Below are 24,399 nucleotides of genomic sequence, written 5' to 3'. Positions count from 1 at the left end.
TATGGACAAAGCACATCCATTAAATATTCCAATAGAAGTTTGTTCATTTAATATAAAGAAAGATATATTTCGACCTCGAGAAGATAATGAAGAAATTCTTGGTCCTAAAGTACCATAACGTAGTGCAATTTGTGTACTTATGTATCTTGCTAATAATACAAGGCCAGATATTGCATTTTCAGTAAATTTGTTAGCTAGATATAGTTCTTCTCTTATAAAAAGACATTGGAATAGAATTAAGTATATATTCCATTATCTCTGAGGAACAATCGATATGAGTTTGTTTTATTCAAATAGATCAAGTTTTGATCTAGTTGGTTATGCAGATTCTGGATATTTACCTGATCCGCACAAAGCTAGATCTCAAACAGGTTATCTATTCACATGTGGAGAAACTGCTATATCATGGCGATCGGTGAAACAGACCATAACGGCCACTTCCTCAAATCATGTTGAAATTATTGCAATTCATGAGACTAGTTGAGAATGTGTATGGCTAAGATCAATGACTCAGCACATTCGTGAAACATGTGGCTTGTCTTCTAATGAAAACCCTCCAACAACATTATACGAAGACAACACAACTTACCTAGCCTAAATCAAAGGAGGATATATTAAAGGAGATAGAACAAAGCATATTTCACTGAAGCTTTTCTACACTCGTGATTTTGAAGAAAATGGCGACATCACTGTATAACAAATTTGTTTAAAAGATAACTTTGCAGACTTATTTACAAAGGCATTACCAACCGCAACTTTTGAAAAATTGGTACACAACATTAGAATTCGACGACTCAGAGATTTTAATTGATGTTTTCACGAGGGGGAGTAAATATATTATATTCTTGTATGAGTATATATTACATGAGATATGTACTTTTTTTTTCCTTCGTTAGGGTTTTTCCTATTGAATTTTTTCTAGTAAGATTTTAACGAGACATATTATATATATATATGTGTGTGTGTGTGTGGGCATCTAAGGAGGAGTATTATGAATATTATAATAATACTTAGAAGTTCATTGCTTAGTGTCCCAAAGGTCATGTGTCACCCTTCATATTGTTCATATGCCTTGTAGCTATTCATGTTTGGTATCCATGTAAGTCCCCATTCTACTTGTCATTTTGCTTATAAATAATGACATTTAGTAGATCTTAAAACCACACACCCATTGATAAGAAATTCACCTCAAATTCTACTAAATTTACTATTCTCCAATTTTATAATTTTAATTATTTTATTTTAAATGATATTTTATTTATTTATTATTATATTATATTTTTTCCATATTCGTATTACCGTTGTCCTATATATATTTGTGGGTTTCTGCAGGCATCCATCCATCTTTCCGTAGTTGAGAGATTTAAGCTCGACTTTAAAAGAGAATATATTTAAAAGGATAATATGTATTTTATTTATTGAAAATATGCTAAATTGAAAAAGAATAAATAATATTCTAATTTTGTTTTCCAAAGTTTCCATTCTAAAAGAAAGTTAACCTTGATTAACGTGCAAGATTACCACTTGACAACTCTTTCAGTATTAAAATATTAAAATATTAGTTTTGTCAATAGACTTTAAAGTTTGCTTAATTTTAATTTTAATTTGTTTTTATCTATTATCATTTTTTAAACATTTTAGAAAGAAAGTTTGTTTTAAATGTAAAATTGTTCAAAATATTTTTAAATATAATAAAATATCACCGTCTATTAATAGATATTGATAGACTATTATCGTCTATCACTAGTAGATACTGATAAATATTGATAGATATTTATCAATGTGTGATAGATGATGGTAGTCTATCAATGTGTATCCGTATCTATCATTATATTTCATTATCCATCCATGTCTATCAATAATAGATAGTGACATTTTATTATATTTATAAATATTTTGGTTTATTTTTCTATATTTGAAAACAACAATTTTAAAAATATATTTACACATTGAATTAAATTTTATGAAAAATATATTATAATTTAACTAATTTTAGTTTTTACTTATTTTAACAATCATAGTTGACCTGATGGTATAAAAGGGACAGTCTCAATAATTGACTAATAGATCAAAAGTTCAATCCATGATGATCAAAAAATGACTAATAGATCAAAGGTTCAATCCATGATAATCACCTACCTATGAAATAAATATCGATGAAAATTAAATTGAAATTACCCATATTAAAATTTTGAGCCTATCGAAATTTTAATTATGGTTAAAATTAAAAATAGTATTTTAACATTAAAAAAATTACGACTTGACTGGAAAGAAAAATATTTAAAAAAATGGAAAGAAAAATATTTAAAAAAATGTTGAAAATAAATAATTAAAAAAATAAAAACATGGATCCCCTGATTAATTAAAAAATAATTAAAAGGGTGTATAAAAAAATTACATATAATTTGAGTAGGACATATGGAAGACTGTGCAGTGCAACAGAGTGGAACGAAAAAGGAGGGTGGAGAAAAAGAAAAAGTTCCATTCATTCGAGTAGAATTCGTACTTGTTAAAACGAAAGTTGTAAAACCCAATTTTGATTTTGTGGGCAGAGCTTGGCTTGCAGATTAAAATAAACATTGTTTTGTGTTTTTGTGGTCAAATTTAGTGTTCGTTTTATCCCATTGCACATTCTTTTATATAAGCCAACGCCATTTTTGGGCAAACCCAAGCTTCAGCCCTTCTCTTCTCTGCCATTGACGAACAGGGACACAAATTTCTCACTACCGACTTGGGGCTCTCTCATTTTTTCTTCCAACTCTTCAATGTAATATTTTAACCCCTTTTCTTTTTCCGTTTCAATTTGTTCTTGTTTTCTTTCTCTGTTCCGTTCTAGTTCCTATGCTCGCCGTCTCTTCCGTTTTCCCTTCTGTTTTTGATGCTCTGTACGTATTTCCTGAAATGGGGTTTCGATAACTTTGATCATTAATGTTGGGGTTCTGGGTTTTGTTTGTTTTCAGTTTCCATCAGAAAGATCTCGAAGTGGCCAGTTCATAATCTTGTCATTTCCTAACCTTGCAGACTTTCAGGAAAAGAACAAAATTAGGAAGTTTCAGCACTTTTTTTAGAGCTGAAATTATAGATGGAAGGAAATATTTGGATTTGGCCTATTTTGTTAGTCGTTCTGTGTAAGATAGAGATACACGTTTCCTTATTTTGTCCCTTTGTGGTTTGGCGAATGGCAACTTTGTTTTCCATCTTGCATTTCTTGACTGACTTGTAAACATTAGTTTATGTCTGATTTACTGGTGAAACTGAAAGACGGTGGGGGGTTTAGACCTTTTTTTTTAATTTTAAAATGAACTTCTTATTATATTGGACCTTAATTCTAGTTGAGCTACATGAGTTTTCTGATAAACAGTCCTGGCTTATGGAAATAGTACTTCACTGCCTGTATTAAGATACTTATGTGCTTCGGTTCCATTTCTAAGTATTTATTTTTCTCTTTTCATCCCAAGTGTGAAACTTTTTTGTTCTGATGGATTTCAATTCAGGCATATGATTTGCTTATTTTTCTTGATCTGGCTTTGTGAAACTTCTTCCTTTGTCCTTGTCAATTTTTTCCCATCTTCTCATATGAATTGATGAATTTGCTGGTCCTAGTAATGAAGCAAAAACCAACTTGTTCGTATAGTAAATTCTGATCTGAACCTGGAAGAACTTCAAAAGTTACTAAGAGATCATTTATTTTCTCTATTACTCGTTTAACATAAGTCTGATGGCATTCTTCACTCGGGTAAATTTTCAGGTTTTTGTGATCAAAAGCCTTGCATTATGCACTATAGAAAAAGATGTGTGACTGTGTTAATTGAGTTTCGATGTTGGTTACAGTAAAGTTCTTCTACTTATAGCAGAAGTGCTGCAACTAACTAGATGGATGGCAGCTCTTTATGCTGAACTACTTTCTACACAACTTGTGCTGAACCTTTGTTTTTTACCGTTGATTTTTCTTCGAGCTTATTTTATTAGGATTTCTTCGTAAATAATTTGTCTTTTCTTGATGGTGTATAACAAGGGATATTAGTTGGTGATGACATGTATTTGTCCAACAGCTAAGAAACTTACAAAAAAGTGATATGTTCTGCAATTTCATTCGTCCAATGCCGTTTTCTATTTCTTTCTCTGAAATCATGAATCTACAGAAAGTAAAGGTGCAAATGCTTTCAAAATTTGTAATCTATGACTTGGTAGAAGAGCATGAATTTCTCAAAAAAATTTCTTGTATGCATATTTTCTTTCTCCATCTTTCTGATGCATTATTCTTGATTTTCCAGAGGCTGGAGACAGAAGAGAAAGAGATAATACATGGAGGACGTCACAGGAAGAAGTTTGGAATGCCAGAAGATCAAGGATGGGAAGGTGACTAATGGGAACGGTTCAGAGAAGGCCATTCCTTCTTGTTGCTCGAAGGCTAAGACGTCAGACCCTGAGCTTGAGGCTCAATGCCATTCAACTGTTGTTTCTGGATGGTTTTCGGAATTTCAGTCTGGCTCTGGTAATACCCTTTTCTTTTATCACCTTCTGAAGCTACTGTTTCTACTTTAGACACTGCGGCTTACCATGTGGCTAATTAACACCATTTACACATGTTTTTTTTCCTGTTTTCTTTTTCGTTGCAGATAAAGCATGCAAGAAAGTTTATTTCAACAACCCAATGTGGCCGGGTGAGTGCTTTTCTTATGTTTCTTGTTAATGGTCTCATTTTCATGTTGTGGAATCTTTCATTCTGGAAGAGGAATTGAAAGTTCATAATAACAGTTCATGACATTTTTGCAACATTGAAACTTTGTTAACGTACATTACACAAGTGAGTGACACATCAAATTTCTGCATTTCACAAGTTGATGTAATTTGTCAACCCTTTCAGGAGAAGCACATGCTCTGCAAGTAGAGAATATACTATTTAAAGGAAAGTCAGAGTACCAGGAAGTTATGGTTTTTGAGGTACGACACTCAAAGCCGATGTTTTTTCTCTTCAAATCCTTTGCCTTGGTCTCTTGATCAATACCTGATTTGTTTGTGTGTATTTGTCTACAGTCTGCATCATACGGGAAAGTCCTTGTTCTTGATGGCATTGTTCAACTGACAGAGAAAGATGAATGTGCCTACCAAGAAATGATAGCACATCTTCCTCTTTGTTCAATCCCATCCCCAAAATCCGTTAGTCCTCTAAAACAAACTGATTCTGCACCAATCCTATCTCTTACTAGGAAATTTTGTTTTCTCCTCCAACTTTGGCACCATTTTATGAGGTAAAATTGCATTATGTAGGTTCTGGTGGTTGGCGGAGGTGATGGGGGAGTTCTGAGGGAAATTTCCCGCCATGACTCGGTGGAACATATTGACATTTGTGAGATAGATAAGATGGTCATTGATGTAAGTACGCAGAGAAATGTTCGTTAGACGACATATTGCAAATTGTATAATATGTTCAGTGTCATATAACTTGTTGCTTTGGCATGTTTGAAAGTTTTGCTGTTATGTAATTGCTTGTTTCTCTGCATTCTTGTATGCTAGGTATCAAAAAAGTATTTTCCCCAACTGGCTGTTGGCTTTGAGGACCCCCGTGTCCTCCTTCATGTTGGTGATGGTACGTCGAAAGTCAAAGCATCATGTTTCTTATTTGTTTCTTATCCTCTTTCCTGTATAATTTTTTTTTTTTTTTTTTTTTTTTTTTTTTTTTTTTATCTTGGTAATATCAGCTGTTGAATTCCTTCGGAATGCAAAGCAAGGGAAGTATGATGCCATCATTGTTGATTCATCTGATCCTGTTGGTAAGTTCTTGAATTGCAACAGATAGAAAGAAATGGTGCAACTCTGCAAGCTACATGCATATCTTTTAGTATAACTATGACAAGTGAAACCTTAAAATTGTGTTCTTGTGCTTGTGAACTCAACTCATCTTCAAGCCGGGGTGTCTTGGTAATGTAGGTCCTGCCCAAGAGCTGGTGGAGATGCCATTTTTTCGGACGATAGCTCAAGCATTACGACCCGGTGGGGTTCTCTGTAACATGGCTGAAAGTATGTGGCTGCATACACATCTTATTCAGGACATGATATCAATTTGTCGCCAAACATTTAAGGATGTTTGCTATGCATGGACCAGTGTTCCAACATATCCAAGTGGTGTCATAGGGTTTCTGCTCTGTTCAACAGAAGGACCAAAAGTTGATTTCAGGAATCCTGTGAATCCCATTGAGAAGTTGGGACATCTCAAGTCTAAAAGAGAACTCAAATTCTATAATTCTGAGGTAACAACATTGTGGATTGAATAACCAACACAATTCGCTCTATATGTTTCAAATTCGATACGATGTCGATATTAAAGATGCCATTGATATCATGAAGTATAATTTTGATTGCATTTTGTGTTGATGCTAATAATAATGGTTGGCATTCCAACAGATGCATTCGGCTGCTTTTGCACTGCCATCCTTTCTCAAAAGGGAGGTGCAGGCGCTTAGCGACGCTCCAGCTTCAGGTAAAAATGGATGCATTTCATCCCAAGTAGCCATTATTTGAAATGGTTTTTCTCAAGGTGTAGATGGGCATTTTTCAGTGTATACATAAAAGTATTGGAGTGGTTGAGACGTCTCTACTGTGTGTACTGAGGGCATTGTTAATGACTATTTAATAATTCAGGTTTGTTAGTCTTTTTGTTGCTTTTTTCATAGCTGATTGGTATGCCAATTAGCTCATAAATAAAGGAAAAAGAAATATGAAATCATTTTCCAATTAATAAAAAATGGAAATTTATATAACAGTGGGATTTTTGCAACAAGTATCAATGATTTCAGGTCTTTGGTTCTTGTAACGCATGGTACATCACTGTGTTGGATTAAACTTCCCTTTTCCTCTTATTTTTAATTATTTTGTTATTTTTTGGGGAAAAAAATACAATGGGACATGATAGGATTTGCATTTGATAAGAGAACAGAGGACATTCATGGACAAAATTATACTCTATAATAAGTAGAAAAATGAAAACATTCGTAAGAACCATTTGAAAGTTCCAATGGGAATAATAACCTGTCATTAAACCAGACTTAGCACAAGGCCACAAATATTATTGTTGTATCATAATATAAAAAACAAGGTATTTCTGTTAAATTATTATTGTATGACAATATAAAAAACATAAAAAAAAAATGGTATTTCCCTTAAATTATTATTGTATGACAATATTAAAAAACAATGTATTATGCTTTTAGCACATCGGTGCCTTGGAGGTTCTGGGTTTCTCAACGGTTTTTTTTTTCTTTTTAAAATTTTTATAATCAATGTTGAAAACTAAATCAATATATAAATGTTTTCCTCAAAGATAGTAAAATGAATCAAAATATTTACAAATATAGCAAAATGTTACTCAATATCAGTGATAAATATTGATAGACTACTATTATCTATCACTAATAGACACTGATAGATGTCTATCATTCTTTATCATTGATAGACCGTGAAATTTTACTATATTTGAAAATATTTTAAATAATTTTATTAATTAAAACAATTTCCCATATATAATGTTTTGTTTTTAAAGAAACTTATTTCTATTTAGAAAAAATGTTTAGTAAATATTTCAAGTTTCATTCTTTTGATTATATATTTATGCAAATTAAAACGAGATCAATCTATACCTTTGCCAAATAAAAAAATAGTATAATGAAAAAAAAAGATTGAATAGATTAAGGACCTGTTCTATTATTAGGCACAATTAAAAATCAAAGCACATATTACATAGACAGTTCAAAATTTAAAAATAAAAAATGTGTAAGGAGAACTTGTCAAAACTCAAAAGACACGTTTTAGAGTTTATGACATTGACATAGGAACACGAACATAAAAGTTCAAGAGATTTGAACTTTTAATTTAACCTAAATGTATTTGTGTTCCTTATGATATTGTGGATCGGCAGCCTTTTAATGGCGAAGGCTTCCATCTGGGTCTCAGTCTTGAGAGTCCATTGGGACAAAGGGATTTCATCTACTATACCATTCGTCGCTGCCCATTCCAGTAGCGACTGCCCAAACAAATCACCTTTTACAAACATCTTTGTCGCTTTTACAGTTCCAGTTTCCCTGCTAAATGCCAATGCAGTACCTTTCGTGAACAATAGTATCTGCTCGACAGGCTCCTCCTCTTGAATAATATAGCTCTGCTCTGCAAAAACCACTGGCTTCATATATTTGATGATCTTTTCTAACTTCTCATCGTCAACATTACCAAACTCAGCCTGCAATCAACCATTCATGGTTGTTTGTTAAGTTTCTATTCTACCAAGTTACTTTACAAATATACCAAGCAAAACTCACCCTCGGGATATTCAAGCAAAGTTTTCTCTTTATGTCCTCAACAAATAGAGGTGGAAACACGTCGAGCAGTGTTTTCAAATTGACATCATTTTTTCCCTCGAACTTGTCTCTCACATACTGCAAGATTTCTTTCTCCTCCTCCTGGAGTTCGTATTCTTTTATCCAGGATTTTAATTCAAAGTCTTTGTTTTGCATCATCCTTCGTCTCTCCTCTGATCTTGAAGTTGCGGACTGCAGATATACCTGTTTAAATAAAGCACCTGTTTCAAGTGAATATCTTTGCAACTCTAGAAAGGAGGTTGATATATTGGATCAGAAGATCTTTAACAAACCTGCAAGTTGCCGATAAGATAAACAACTAGAAGGATCCCAACAATGGTAACGAGAGCCGCGAAGATGTTTTCACATGAATAGCTACTCGTCTTCAGATTTGAACCAAATGAGCTGCAAATTACATTTAATCAGACATGAGATGATACTATCACATCTCATTATCTTTTAAACTACGAAGCTATTTTGTCCCAGATGAGAGTTTTGGAATAGAAAAGGTGATTTCATAAATTCAAAAAACAAAAGTTAATTAGTGTTATTTAAAAATGCTACTTTTGAAAGTTAATTCCGTTAAGAATGTCCATATACACTTTAGGCCCAAGGCCCACAAAGGCAGGAGTAGTACCTTTCATTTGTCCTACATTAGAGAATTAAAGAGTGGGTAGATGGTATATATAGAAGACCACTTCTAGGAACTCGTAAAAGTGTGTTGGTGGTAGAAGTATGACCCTTTCACCAACATGTGCCACCATTAAAAACGTTTGGGGCATTTAATGATGCAATTATTTTCCAGATCAAAATTTATTATCTTCCAAACGTTTAAAAACGAAAATAGTTTTATTCCATTTTTTTTTAACTTTTTACAAAATTTTAAATGTTAGTTGTTTTAAAAATGTTTGGGGTTTTCTATGATGCAATTATTTTCCAAAACTGAATTTATTATTTTCTAAACGTTTATGACCATTGACCTCCTTCTTCCTCTTGATAGCTTTACAAAACCAAAGTCCCCAAATCTGGAAAATCAGTTCTTTGCATCCCTGTTTTAATTTTCTCTTCTTCACTGTTCTTCTCCTTCGATTCTGAGCACACTTCTCTCGATGTGATTCCAACCCTCCATCCGACGAGTGCACATCTGAAAGGGGGCGTTGTGTTAACCTTGGGAAGCAACCGGCAAGAACGATTCGTACCACAATCGTGCCAAATTTACTTTCAAGGCAGTGGTTTCCATGACACCACAACTACCTTCCGGATCCGTCAACGTCTAACAAGTTGACAAAATTTTATCTATGTCGATCAAATCTGAAAAAGTTCTCCTAGATCTGTCCAAGTTAGAGCCACTCGACGGAGCCAATTATCGCTGCTCGTCCAAGAAGCTGCTATCTTCTTTGAGTAGTTGGAGGTAGACTACGTTCTCACCATGGAAAGCCTTGACAAATCCAAGGATGCTACTACCATGCCAGATCCGACGTCTTCCAATGATGCTACTGCCATTACTGACTCGACAACCTCCATGGAAGCCACTACTAATCCAGTTCTCACCATTGATGCTGACAAGTTCGAGAAGGGCAACAAAATTGTTTGCAACAATCTGCTCAACCACATGAAAAAAATTTTATTTGATCTGTTCGTCATCCAAAAATCTACATATGTTATTTGGAATACCCTAATACCCTAGAATCCAGATATGGAGGTGACAATGTAGGCAGAAGAAAGTATGTAGTCGGCAAGTGGCCGCAGTTCCAGATGTTGGATGAAAAACAAGTGATGGAGCAAGTTCACGAGTATGAAAATTTAGTGTCCAATGTTTTGTCCGAAGGCATGAAGATGTACGAGGTTCTTCAAGCAAATGTGTTGCTTGAAACATTTCCACCATCTTGGAGTGACTATTGTAACCAGTTGAAGCACAAAAAGAAAGATTTGATGCTGCAGGAGTTGATTAGTCATATGAACACTGAAGAGACCAATAGACAAAAAGATAAGCTAAATTTTTTATCTATTAATTTGGTTAATGCTAACCTTGTTGACGGATTCAAAAACAAAGGGAAACAAAATGCAAAGACATCGCAGAAGGGTCAATTTAAGGCCGTTGGTGGACAAATAGAGAAATTCAAAGTGATCTGTTCTGTCTTTGGGAAACCCGGACATAAATCTTACTAGTGCACCTAGCGAAAGGGAAGGCCAGATCAAAATTTTGCTGCTGCAAAACCAGTCCCATAGGCCAATGTTGTCGAGAACGATATCATTGTTACAGTGGTCGTGGAGGCAAATTTGGTGAAGAACAAGTCTGATTGGATCCTGGACACTGGTGTATCAAAGATTTCTGCTCAAACTGGGATCTTTTCCACGACTGCTGGCGAATGGGATACCGACAATGGCGAAAGTGTTTTATGGAAAATTCAACAACTACAGATGTTCTTGGGAAAGGGAAGATTTTATTGAAACTTACTTCAAGAAAAACTCTATCCTTTAGTGATGTACTGTATGTTCATTCTTTGCGTAGGAAATTGGTATCGGGGAGTTTGTTGAACAAAGCAAGATTTAGAATTGTGTTTGAAGTTGACAAGGTTGTCATCACCAAAAATGGTGACTTTGTTGGTAAAAGATATCTGTCTGATGGTCTGTTTGTCCTGAATGTTGTTTCTGCTCCTATTTCTATGAACGAAAATGCCTCTCGTTTTACTTATATGGTTGAATCACTTGATGTGTGGCTTGGTAGATAGGACATGCTAATGTTGCATCAATTAAAAGGCTTAAAAATTTGCATCTAATTAACGTATCTGATTCACATGAAAATAATAGATGTCCAATTTGTGTAGAAGCAAAATTTGTGAAAAAGTCTTTCAAATCAATAACAATACATAGTATAGAATTACTTAAGCTAATTCACACAAATCTAGCAGATTTTAGAAACACTATGAGTAGAGGTGGTAAAAAATATTATATATTTTTTGTTGATGATTATTCTAGATATACAAAAATTTACCTTCTAAAATCAAAGGATGAAGCTAGTAGCATGTTTGTGAAATTCAAAGTTGAAGTAGAAAATCAATTAGATGGAAAAATAAAAAGAATTAGATCCAACAAGGGAGGTGAATATAGTGACACTTTTCTTAAAGAATTTGGTAAATTAAACGGTATCATTTATGAAGTAATTGCTCTGTATTCACCTCACCAAAATGGCATAGTAGAACATAAAAATAGAACTTTAAAAGAAATGTTGAATGCTATATTATTAAGTTCTAGATTATTCGATAACATGGGGGGGGGGGGGGCGGGAGTTTGTGCTTTCGACATGTTTTATTCTTAACAGGCTTCCTCACAAAAAGCTGGATAAGACTCCCTACGAGTTACAGAAGGGTTATCCACCTAATTTGGATTACTTAAGAGTGAGGGGGTGCTTAGCTAAGGTAGCATATCCATAATCCAAGAAACCAATGGTATGATCTAAAACTTTTGATTATGTTTTCATTGGTTATGCAAATAATAGTGTTGTATATAGGTTTATATGTTTAGTGATAATTCACTATGTGAATATAGAGATGCTGTCTTTTTTTAGCATGTTTTTTCCATGATTAAAACTGGTGATAAACCAGTAGATAATTCAATGATCAAATTGCTATTACTTCAAACATTGATTAAATATATTAACTCCCTCTTTCTAGCCCTCTTGAATTAGAGCCTAGAAGAAGTAAAAGATAAAGGGTTAGTAAGGATTTTGGACCTGATTTTCCAATTACCTTTCTAGTTGAAAATTCAAATAAAATAGACAATCAATTTGCTTGCATATACTTAATAGAAGAGGATCCAAAAACCTATCAAGAAGCTTTAAGCTATGTAGATTCTAGCTTTTGGAAAGAAGCAATCAAGAGTGAATTAGATTCTTTAGTCATGAATCAAACATGGGAATTAGTGGAACTAACTAAAGGAAATAAACCCATTAGGTGTAAATGGTTCTTTACGAAGAAAATGAAACCAGATGATACAATAGAAAAGTTTAAGGCTAGACTAATGGTTGTGAGATACATACAAAAGCAAGACATAAACTATTTTGATACTTAATTCACATGTGACTAAAATAGCCATTAATAGAGCTTTGATAGCTTATGTTGTAATACATGACTTTCTAATACATCAGATGGATGTAAAGACGACATTCCTCAATGGAGACTTATAAGAGGAAATATATATGACACAACCTGAAGGCTTTATTGTTGTTGGTCAAGAAAATAAGGTCTATAAACTTACAAAATCTTATGGTCTGAAACAAACTCCTAAATAATAGTATGAAAAATTTAACAATACTTTGGTAAACAATGGTTTTAAGGTAAACTGTTCTGACACTTGTATTTACTCAAAGTCATTTGGAGCCTAACTGTGTAGTTATCTGTTTTTATATTGATGGTATGTTGATCTTTGATACAAACATAGATATAATTAACGATATCAAGTTATTTCTATCCTCACAATTTGAAATGAAAGATTTAGGTGAGGTTGACGTGATACTTAGTGTTATATTGAAAAGTTGTTAAAGAGATTTGACAATTTTGATGTTACACCTGTAAGAAAATCCTATGATCCTAGTATGTAGGGTTGGCAACAAGGCCCGGGCGGGGTAGGAAAGGGTTTCCCGTCCCCGTACCCGATCCCCATCCCCGCCATTTCAAGGCGGAATGGGGACAGGATTCCCCGATTTCCCTTTTATTTCCCTATGGGGACTTTTTATTTTATTTTATTTTATTTTTTTGTAAAATTGTCTTTAGTTTGGGCTTGAACACTTTAGTTGGGCTTAGAATGGGCCAAATTAAAAACCAAGCTAAATGTAAAAAAGTTAAATACCTAATATATATATAGAGAGAGAGAAAAAAATATTTAAAATCTAATTATATATATAGAAAAAATATTTAAAAACCTAATCGGGGTGGAGTCAGGGGTGGGGACAGGGCAGGGACACTCTCCCCATCCCCGCCCTGTCCTCGGTTCGGGGACCCTAAAGAGGTCCCCATTGGACCCCATCTCGATCAAACTGGGGATTTTCCGCTCCGATCGGGGCGGGTCCTATACTAGGCTCTCAGTCTGAATATGCAAAAATTATTGGTAGTGTTATGTCTTTAATGAACTATACTAGGCTCGATATTGCATATGCTATGAGTAGACTAAGTAGATAAACTCATAATCCTGATAAGGATCATTGGACCTCAAAGGTACAATGGATTTTTGTCTGTATTTCAATAATTTTCCTATAGTGTTAGAAGGATATTGTGATGCAAACCGGGTAACAGATAACGACGAAGTAAGTTCCACTAGTGGATATGTATTTATACTAGGTGGAAAAGCAAACCAACTAAACAAACTTGTATAGCATGATGCACCATGGAATCAAAGTTCATAGCACTTGAGCTAGCTGGACAAGAAGTAGGGTGGTTAAGAAATCTATTAGAAGGTGTGCCACTGTGGGTGGCTCTTGTATTAGTATCTCTACATTGTGATTCACAGGCTGCCATAGGTATTGCCAAGAACAATGTGTATAATGACAAAAGAAGTCATATTTGCCTGAGACATGGAGCTGTGAAACTACTATTGAAGGAAGGAATTATCTCCTTAGAGTATGTAATGTCTGAGAGAAATTTAGCAGATCCTCTCTCTAAAGGCTTGACAAGGAGAGTAATCCTAGAGTCTTCAACTAGTATGAACTCAAATCCTCAATGTGATCCATTGCCCTTTATTTTGGGTGGTCTATTGTGATAGACTTGATGAATAATCTGTGATGATCCATAGCCTGTTAGGTGGTCTATTGCAATAGATTTGATGGATAACCTCTAAAGTCTTCATAGCTCGGTTTTGAGTGGTCTATTGCAATAGATTTGATGACGCATCTAACGTGAAAGTGACGGTGTGGGTTGCCTTCTATGAAAGAGTTTAAGGGCCTCTTTCTAGAGCTTTCACGATGACCTAAGGTTCTATGTGAATAGCCCAAATGGCTTTGTATGCATGATTTTATCACATAATCAAGAGAGAAATTAAAAGGATTACAACGTGTTGTGGGGGGTCTCAACCAGAATTCACAAAAGTTCAAGAGGTAACTCACCTTTGTGAATGCAGTTGCTGCTCCACTTCACTATGCGTCAACTCAAATTGCAAGATATTGATAATTAAGTTTACTATCATTCCATTGCTCAAAATCATCTTCTTCTTTCTATAATTTTTTCGATGCACGTAGGTCATTCGTAGGGGACTATTGGGTATGACCCACATACACTTTAGGCCCAAGGCGAACAAAGGCACATGGGATAGATAGCACCTTTCACTTGTCCCACATTGGAGAATTAAGGAGTGAGCAGATGGAATATATGAAAGACCACTTCTAAAGACTTGTAAAAGTGTGTTGGTGGTGGAACCCTTTCACCACACGTGTGTCACCGTCCATTAATTTATTATTTTCCAAACGTTTATGACCGTTGACCCTTCTTCACCGATCTTTTCCTCCAAGTCTAAGCAAACACTTCTCTCCGTGACGAGTGTACGTCTGAAGGGAGTGTTGTATTAATCTTGTGGAGCAACCAGTTCGCACCACAGCTTTCAGATCGACTTCTAAGAAATTCAAACATATATACTCAAGAATATGTATCATTCAACTGACATATGGCTTGATGGTGGTCTCGTGGGGAGGGGATGAGGTTAGAAGTTGAGAAAACTAAACAGAGTAAAATACAAGTGAGGCTTCTAAGATGAGATTCTAAACCAAACCGCTAGGCAGAAATCAATGTAATCTCAAACTTGTATCTTTAGATCTAATTTCTTTCTCTCCCTATTTGTTCAGACAACGTTTTGATGATGAAAACCAACAGATACAGAAAAGAAAAATGAAATCAGATAATTGATCTTGTAAACTCAGATGACCATTTGATCTAAGTTGAAGTCTATTATCCTCATAAAACCAACTCGCACCAATTAGCTGATGATTAAGGCAATAGCCATTTAAAATGAAGAACAAACAGAGATGTGTTGAAAAGGAAACGTTTCAAACCTTAGTGCACGTAGCCCCCAAGAGAAGCAATAGATTAACTTTACTTGAAAATCCTTTACCCTCGAGATACCGGATTGATGGGCGTCGAGAAATATACCAAAATCAAATACGGCCGGATCAGGTGGATTAATAGGGCAAAACTCATCAACAAACCGTTCATTGCCCGTGATGTCGTCACAAAAAAATGTATTCACCCTACATCCACTGTTGAATTTGCAGGCATGTTGCCAGCAATGCAGTTCCCTTATAACCGAGAAGCAGTACCAAAATGCTCCAACCACCTTCAGAAACAAAAAAAATACAACAGCTTCAGAACCAATATGAACAGGACAGCAAAACACTAAATGTCCATTTTAGGTAAAGAAACATACATGGCTGGCAAGAATGAAGAGAAAGAAATTGAATGTGCCTCTGACCCGCCCAGTTCCTGTAATGTCATTAGGAGCAGCACTCCTGGAAAGCTCCTTACATAACAGATAGATTCGGATGACTCTTGGGATAAATTGGAAGAGAGGCAGGAGGATCATCCGCCACCTGTTATTTAAATATTTGATACTTTTCCTTCTTTCAAACATTACCAGCATGATAATCTGCACGTCCAATTGTCAATGTTAAGGATTGAAGTTTACAGGTATTTCTTGGGATCATTTGCATCATTTTTTCAAAAAAATAATTTCTATTATATACTTAGTTTGCCACAAATTAGTTAGGTGTGGCTTGACTCTTGAGTTTGTTTTGCTGTAAGCCTTCTATTGTAACCCATGTTTTTTTGTTTAATGTCTGTATTGAAGAGAAGATTCGGCAGATGAATATTTGATCCTATCGATAACCCCAAATTCGAAAAATCAAAAGACCTTGCAGTCTTAATAAAATACCAAAGTTACATAAGTTACTTTTCTCATTATTAATTGAATTTGAGATGGAATTCTAAGTTGTCTAATAGATCCAAGATTGACCTCGTATCTCTTCTTTCTTAATCATAAGAGTCAATGACAAAACTGAAAATTCTAGATGAATTAACTAGAAGTAAAGATCTAAAGTTTATGAGTAAGACAATAAAAAACGCATTAGCATGAGAATGTCCAAAAGCAAATTGTAACATCTCGATTTTTTTTTTAGGAAAACTTAAAGTTAATTATCTCAAATTGTTGAGTTTTAGTTTTCTAATCTTTGGAATTTGGAATCAAATTGTTACGGTTGAAGAAGTTTTATTGGTTATATAGATTCTTTGAGTAGAGTTTTAAAGTAATTGGAAGAGATAATTGAATTATTTTGATAAGAAATTTTGTGTTTTATGAAATTTGAAAGGGAAAAAGGGGAAATTGTGGTTTTAAAATTTTACCCTCTTTAATTTTGGAATGTGAATCCAAAATTTAAGTAAAAAATTAGGAAAAGATAATTGGTTTATTTGGAAGTTATTAAATCAAGTATCTAAAAGATTTTAATTTGAATTTAAGTTAATTTGGTCAGTTATAATTTAATTTTGGGATTTAGGATTTTTGGGAAGAAGTGAATTAAAGTTGATGAATTTATTTTGAGGTTTATTTAATTAATTGGAGAAGAGGTGAAAGATTTGAGTTTGATGTGATATGTTTATTAAGAAAAAAAAAATATATATATATATATATATAATAAGGGTTTTGGAATTTAAGAAAAGAAAAGAATATATATGGATTTTGGAATTTAAGAATGAAAGAAATAATATTATATATATATATATATATATATTATATATGTTATAATATTATTTATACTTTTGTGTGGTGGAGAATTAAAAAGAAAAAAAAATACTCATTCTTCTCCCTCTCATGCGACAACACTCCCCCTCCAAGGGTCTTTGGGTTTTGGGGTTTTGACTATTGAGTTAATATAACGGTAGCCCATTGTGTTGGAAATTTAGACCGGAGTTTGAAGTCAGGATCATGCTATTCAACACTAACAAGATTGAATTAAGAGTTCCTACTTGGATTTTGACTTGAGTTTTGGAGGGGATTTAAGATTAAAGTGCTAGTTGGATAAGAATTTTGTTGGCTTCTAAAATTGCTTTATATATGGAGTCGAGCTTGAAGACTAAAATGAATTTTCTTCATGCCCTAGGATTGGACTAAAGGTTGTGAAGTTGGATTGGAGAGTTTGTTTAAGTGCAGAATTATTATTTTAGTTTCATATTGAGGTAAGTAATCTTACTATTGGAAATGTCTTTGTGTAGGGCGATATACGATTTATTTTGAGGATTTTAAGACTAGTTACAAGGATAATTTTAATTGTTCCGAGATTTAATGGACTGTTTAGAAAAGATATATGAGCATGTGATAATATGTCTGAAGCATGTTAATGTATGAGCATGATTTAGAATTTTATGAGACATATTACAAGTGCGATTGAGCATGACCCTAAATCATGAGTTAAGCAATACTAAGCTAGGTGAAAGTTGAAGCATTTGTTGATGTACATATTTATGTGATTTATTATGAAAGTGTATAGGCTATATAATGTATTATGAAATTTCGAATGTTTGATTGTTTACATGAGTTAGTGCATGAAAGTGATGTACTGGAGTTGAGCCATTAAAACTAGATTAAACACGTACATTGAGGTTAATTAACATGATCTCGATGAGGAGATTTTAGAGGACTCATGATTATGTGAATGTTATATGTAATATGAAGTTAAATATAATCTCTTTTCCTTTCCAGATTATGTGATTGCATGAAAGTGATGTATGTCCGAGGGCGTTAGTACATGAAAGAGATGTTCTAGGGCTGGTGTATATGAAAGTGATACACACCTAGAGGGTACTGGAGTGTACGTAAGAGGTGCACGCTCAGTGGGTTATGTGTATGCAAAAGAGGTGTATACATAACCATGTGTACGAAAGAAGTATGCATCCCTACATTCATAGAGAGGACCTGGGGTGTACGTAGGAGGTGCACTCTAGGGGAAAGGAAAAAGATGAGCCATGTAAGGGAAATTTTCATGTCTGGCGAATGACTAAGAGGAATCCTTGAACGAGCCACTAGGGACCAATTCTATGCTTCCGCTAATGATATTTAGATTTCTTTCCATGTTTTTCAACTTTCAATTTGATGTTTGAAACTTACTATTAAGATTTGATTTCAGACCTATTTATTATTATTTATGATTTATAAGGATCCTATAATTTGTTTTTAATATCTAAATTTAATGAAGGTGATTGTTTTAAGTTCCATGCATGCATGTGTTTAGTAACCGTCTAACTTGGGTCGGGTCATTACACAAATAGGGCTTGATCCAAAATAAACAGTTAGTAATTAACCTCACTACGCAATTAATACTAAAAAAAATGAAGCAGAACCTGTGGAAGGGGAAGCAGAGCCAAAAGGTCGACAATGACATTCATCCATGGAACCCTTTTCCCAACATCGGCAAGGCGTCCAAAGAAAGTCTGATGAGTCGCACATTGTTGAAGTATTGAACTTGAACAGATCTTGTAGATGACTTCGAGTAGAAGGATGGAGTCCGTTACCGATCTAGCCGCAATGGCTGCGTTCTTGACCTTGTCGTCGACGGCGAAGCATTTTTTCTCGTCGTCTATGTAATGGATGTAGAAGAACAAAACATCCAGGCACACGGCTGTTATAGATGAAATGAGAAATCCAACTTGTAGTACAAATTTTCTGCGTTCTTGATTTTTCAATGACTGCTCCGTTTCCGAGCTTGCCCTGCATCGTGTAAATCGTGTAACAACATAAGTTCAACCATAGAGAAATAAGTAACGATATGATCACAAATTTTCTGCGTTCTTGATTTTTTAACGCCGGTTCCGTTTCCGAGTCCAATTTGATAATCTTCTCCTGTTTGTTTCTTTTTTTGAATAAGAAATAGGAATATGTTTAATGATTATTCATGTTTCCATTCCTTAATTAAAAAAAAATAGAAACTTATTTGATAACCATTTTTTGTTTCTTGTTTTTTGTTTCTTATCTTTTTTCTTATTTTTTTAACAATATAATATAAAAAGAGAAGATATCTTATACATTAAATATCGAAAAAGATATTATCAAAAATTTATGTCATCTAATATAAATAAGTCTCGATGAAAACTAAATATACTACAAATTATATCATATTCTTCATATGTTATCCAAATTTGATCAACATTGTCATCTCTAACTCGAGCCATTTGTTATCAAGTTAAATCCAAATTAATTATATTATTATGTAAATGTCATGTGGTTGTAAAATATTAAAGTTAATTTAAATGAATGTTTTCATTGGCAAAATGTATATATATTGTAAAAGTCTACTCAATGCCAGATATACTAAAATATTAGAATTAAGATAATATATAAATATGTATATTGCAAAATTTATTAATCAAAAGTTGAAATATAAAAAAAAAACAGTATACATATTAAAAATTAAAGTTATATATGAATTTAAATATTAGATCATTTTAAAATTTAAAATTAATAAAATATAAATATAGCACAATTATTTTTGTAAATAGAAAAATTAATAAATAAAATATAAAAAATAAAAAATAAATAAAAGTATCTTGAGAGTTGAAATTTGAATTACAAAAAATTTAACATATATGAACTAAAATTGGATAATAAAAATATCTTTTTTGTCATTTTAGGAATTGAACGCAATTTAAAATCCTTTTAATGACAATAAAATACAGAATTTTCCATAGAATCGGTGAAACTAGTAATTTTCTCACCAATCACATTCACCATGAAAAAAATCACCCAATCGCACCTAAGATATGTGATGGAAGATGGAGTTCGTAAGGCTTAACAAATAAATATATAAACAATTAGTAATAGGAAGGAAAAAATTAAAATAACCCTAATATACCATTTTCAATTCTATTTATGTGGAATATTTGTGATTAAATTTTCATATAGTGAATGAGTCTATCATAGGTGAAAATAAAAGTTAATTAAATAAAGTATAGTTCAATTGGCATTCAACTATACTACTATGAGATTCACGAATCTCTCTACTCCAATTATACTAAAATAAAAAAAATTAAAAAATACTGATGTACTATTTTTATCTTATTAACAACCTAAGGGAGAATTCAAACATTCTAGAAAACCAAAGAGCTTACTTAAGGAATAACAAATTTTAAAGTTTCATCTGAAAAAATGGCAAAAATATATCAAAATCATAAAAATAGTAAAACTAATTATCCTAAAATAACAAAACTAAATCACCAACATCATCATCATTATTATTATATTAACATTAATATCAATATTAATAATAAATTAAACCATACATTGTTTCAAATATTTAAAGTTTAATTTTCATTTATATGTTACTCTTCGAGGACAACAAGCCATTTCTTCATGTTCCTATATGAAAAAATGAAACCATCGAAAATATGAAAAAGATATACCAAATTAATTTGATAACAATATATATAAAATAATGAAAAAATATTTCGATACAAATGAATTTGTAACAAACATTTAAACAAAACGAATGTTAGTTGGATAAAACATTTAAACAAATCGAATGTTAGTTGGATAAAATCAAATTTGATAATAAAAAATAAATTCAAATATAAATTAGAGAGAAAAATCAGAAAGTTTTTGTTTATTGTGAGTAAGATTCGATAAGTAGTTAGATGAAATATAAATTGATAATAATTCGAGGGAGAAAAAATTAGGAAGAGAGTTATTTACAATTACACAATGTTCATAATTCAATTTTTATTTAAACTTCAATAATTACAGTGTATTTATTATTCCATCAACCACAAAACCTATGAAAGAAACCTAATTAATGGTATAATAATATAATAAAATGATAATAAATAAAGGGTGATTAAAAAAATAAAAAAAAATGATAGAATCTAAATGAAATATACAGTTGGATGATAATGTGTACATGATCCAAATTTAACATAGTAAAAAAAAGAATAAAATAATGTAAAATTTAAAGATATATTACAAATTAAAATCAAAATGGTGATAAACAAATTAAAGATCGATTAATTTGGAATATTTCGAAAAGTAGTTAAATCAAATTAAAACATATAGCTGATTTGAATCAATTAGGGGGAGAAAAATAGGGAAGAGATTGGTTTATTTTAAATCAGTTCGTTAAGCGGTTATCAAAATCTAATTTGAATATTAAAAATAAATTCAAATTCCAAAAAATGGAGAAAATTATTGAATGATGCTCATTTTTAGTTTTGAAATTAGATCTGTTAGATTATAATATGATTAATTTGGTTATTAATCAAGCTCTACAATTACATTGTATTTATATCTCAGTTATTAATTAAACTCTCCATTGTACTTATATCTTAGTTATTAATAATACTCTAACACTTATATTTTATTTAATATTCTGAACATATGAACCAACCAATGGCAAGTCAGGTATTATTAAAATATCAAGTAAAATAGTGACTAAATATTAAATATATACAATTGAATCTAATAACATATATAAAACAATTTAAACCTTAAAAAATATGAGAAAATATCTAGTTAATTTATTAAGAATGTGTATAAATAATGAAAAAAAATTCAAACATTTGAACAAATTTAAAATTTGATTAGATAAATGAAATTTGATAATATATGAATGTTTAAAATATAAATTTGGTAGAAAAATCTGGATATTTAATTCAAATGAAATTAATTCAAAAAGTGGTTAAACATAATCTAAATTAATAAAAAAAAATTCTGCATTGAAATATTAACTATGTCAAAAAATGGGTGGTTATTTTAAGGACAATTACCATGTATACAGAGCCCTGTCATTGTATATGATTCTACATTTACCATTTATTTATAGTTTCATTAATAACAAAAGTTACGAACTAGACAACGGTAAAACAAGGATTTGAAAATTCATTACCATGTTTATGTCACGTGAGTTGTCATAAATCTTTTTATTTACCAATTTTACCATTTTTCAAAACCAAACACGCTCCAATTTTCCTAAATCTAAATTGTTGATAAGCCTCAACCATTAATACCCACGACACTAAAATATGTTGATAGGGCTTTTTGTCATCAACTCACTTATTTTCCAAGAAAAAGAAGTTAAGTGATTTAGATTCCATTTAATAATCATTTTATTTTTTATTATTTGTTTTAAAAAATTAAGTTTATTTTCTTCTCATTTCTTACAATGATTTACATCTTTCTTAAGTGAATTCTTAGCCAAAATTTAAAAACAAAAACAACTTTTTAAAATCAACTTTTTTAATTTTCAAAATCTGGCTTGATTTTTTAAACCAATGATAAAAAATAGATAACAAATGAAGAAATTTGGAGGTAAAAGTAGTATCTATAAGCTTAATTAAAAAAAATAAAAATCAAATTGTTACCCAACAAAGCCTTAGTTTTAATTTTTAAGTCTCATTCGATAACCATTTCGTTTTTTGTTTGTGGTTTTTGAAAATTAAGTTTATTTCCTTTCAATTTTCTTATAATAATTTGCACATTTCTTAAATACAATTGTTGAATTCTTGGTCAAATTCTAAAAACAAAATACAAGTTTCTAAAACCTATTTTTTTAGTTTTAAAAAATTTGGCTTAGTTTTTTAAACTATTGACAAAAAGTAGATAATAAAGTAAAAAACCTGGAGGTGAAAATAGTATCTATAGATTTAATTAAAAAAATTCAAAAATACCAAATGGTTATCAAACGGAGTCCTAATTTTTAAAAATTAAATCTCTTTACTTTCAATTTCTTACAATGATTTTCATTTTTCTCAAGTAAAAAATTGAATTCTTAGTCAAATTCTAAAAACAAAAACAAGTTCATAAATTTTTTTTTTTTTTTTTTTAAGATTTCAATACTTGACTTGGTTTTTAAAAACATTAATAGAAATTAGATGACAAACAAGAAATTTAGAAGTTGAATGGATGTTAATAGACTTGATTTTAAAAAAACTTAAAACCTAAAACCAAATTATTACGAAAAATGACCTTAATATCAATATATTTATCAATAAGTACATGAATTTTGTAGCAATTTTCTAATATTAAATTTGAGATCACTTAGTCTCTCGAATTTTAACTTTGAAACTAACAGATCATTTATCTAACATTAAAAATGTCAAATAAGTTCTTGTATCTGACACCTTCCATATTTTTTAACTAACAATTCTATTACACATAAAATAGAATTTTCTGTCTAATAGGAAAATGAACCTTTTCTTTTGTCCGAACAAAAGTTGTAAATTTTAAAAGTTTTAAGTTTGAAATTTATTAGACATAAAATCAAAAGTTTAAAAACTTTTAGACAAAAATCAAAGATTTCAATGACATATGGGACACAACTAACTGTTCAGAAACTAAACTTGTAATTTAACCTCATTATACTAAAACATCCTTATATAAGTATTCATAAATCCGGCTAAAAAACATCTAAGCATAATTTGATTGATTTAAGCGTTTAAACAGTTTAAACATTAAACTCTAAAAGATTTGTATGTTAAAGAAAAAAGTATTCTTGAACAGGAAAAAAGAAAAAATGTTCACAGATAAAATAAATGTCAAACTATTTATAGAAATAGCAAAAATAAATAAATAAATAAATAAACTTCCGTCTATCACATATTATCACCAATAGATATCAATAACCTTCTATTAGCCTTTATTAATCTTTATCAAAGAATATTAAATTTTACTATTTTATGTAAATATTTGTTCTTATTTTTCTATTTTTTGAAAAAAAAAAGAAAAAAAAATCTCTAATGTAACCTTGAAATGTATTTAGACAAACAAAATGAAAACTGGAAAACTAACCTCAAAATATTGTTTTCATTGGCCATTTACTAGAACTCGGAGAACTTCTTTGACAACTCAATTGCACGCTCCAAGTAATACCCAAATTGAGAAGAAGGGAGGAAGCTATGGAAAAAATAATAAAAATAATGTAGGAGGAATATGTTTTGATTTTTACACAGTAGCATTTATATTTTATAGAGAATCGATCCCTATGATTACGAATTAAAATAGAAACTTTAAAAATGTCAAACCTATTAAGAATTTG

At 31.6% G+C, this 24,399-nt stretch overlaps 2 protein-coding genes across 2 annotated transcripts in view; one reads left to right on the top strand and one right to left on the bottom strand.

The window, feature by feature from the left end:
• Positions 1-2,433: 2,433 nt before the first annotated feature.
• LOC120070890 (spermine synthase-like) lies at positions 2,434-6,763 on the top strand. Its single transcript, XM_039022791.1, has 10 exons — positions 2,434-2,767; positions 4,275-4,495; positions 4,620-4,664; positions 4,868-4,944; positions 5,038-5,160; positions 5,272-5,376; positions 5,518-5,590; positions 5,703-5,774; positions 5,932-6,251; positions 6,406-6,763. Exons 2-10 carry the CDS (start codon positions 4,306-4,308, stop codon positions 6,520-6,522), a joined length of 1,122 nt encoding a protein of 373 aa, XP_038878719.1. The 5' UTR covers positions 2,434-2,767; positions 4,275-4,305; the 3' UTR covers positions 6,523-6,763.
• Positions 6,764-7,864: 1,101 nt separating this feature from the next.
• LOC120076780 (cyclic nucleotide-gated ion channel 1-like) overlaps positions 7,865-24,399 on the bottom strand; it is a 57,026-nt gene continuing 40,491 nt past the window's right edge. Inside the window, exons 3-8 of the mRNA XM_039030693.1 lie at positions 18,722-19,088; positions 15,759-15,977; positions 15,388-15,668; positions 8,645-8,756; positions 8,313-8,555; positions 7,865-8,227 (exon numbers count right to left, since the gene is read on the bottom strand). Coding sequence (XP_038886621.1) covers positions 7,865-8,227; positions 8,313-8,555; positions 8,645-8,756; positions 15,388-15,668; positions 15,759-15,977; positions 18,722-19,088 — 1,585 coding nt within the window. The remainder of the gene's footprint in view (positions 8,228-8,312; positions 8,556-8,644; positions 8,757-15,387; positions 15,669-15,758; positions 15,978-18,721; positions 19,089-24,399) is intronic.

The sequence above is a fragment of the Benincasa hispida genome, chromosome 1 (assembly GCF_009727055.1).
Source record: "Benincasa hispida cultivar B227 chromosome 1, ASM972705v1, whole genome shotgun sequence".
Lineage (NCBI taxonomy): Eukaryota > Viridiplantae > Streptophyta > Magnoliopsida > Cucurbitales > Cucurbitaceae > Benincasa > Benincasa hispida.
This window is presented reverse-complemented; position numbering and strand designations above follow the sequence as displayed.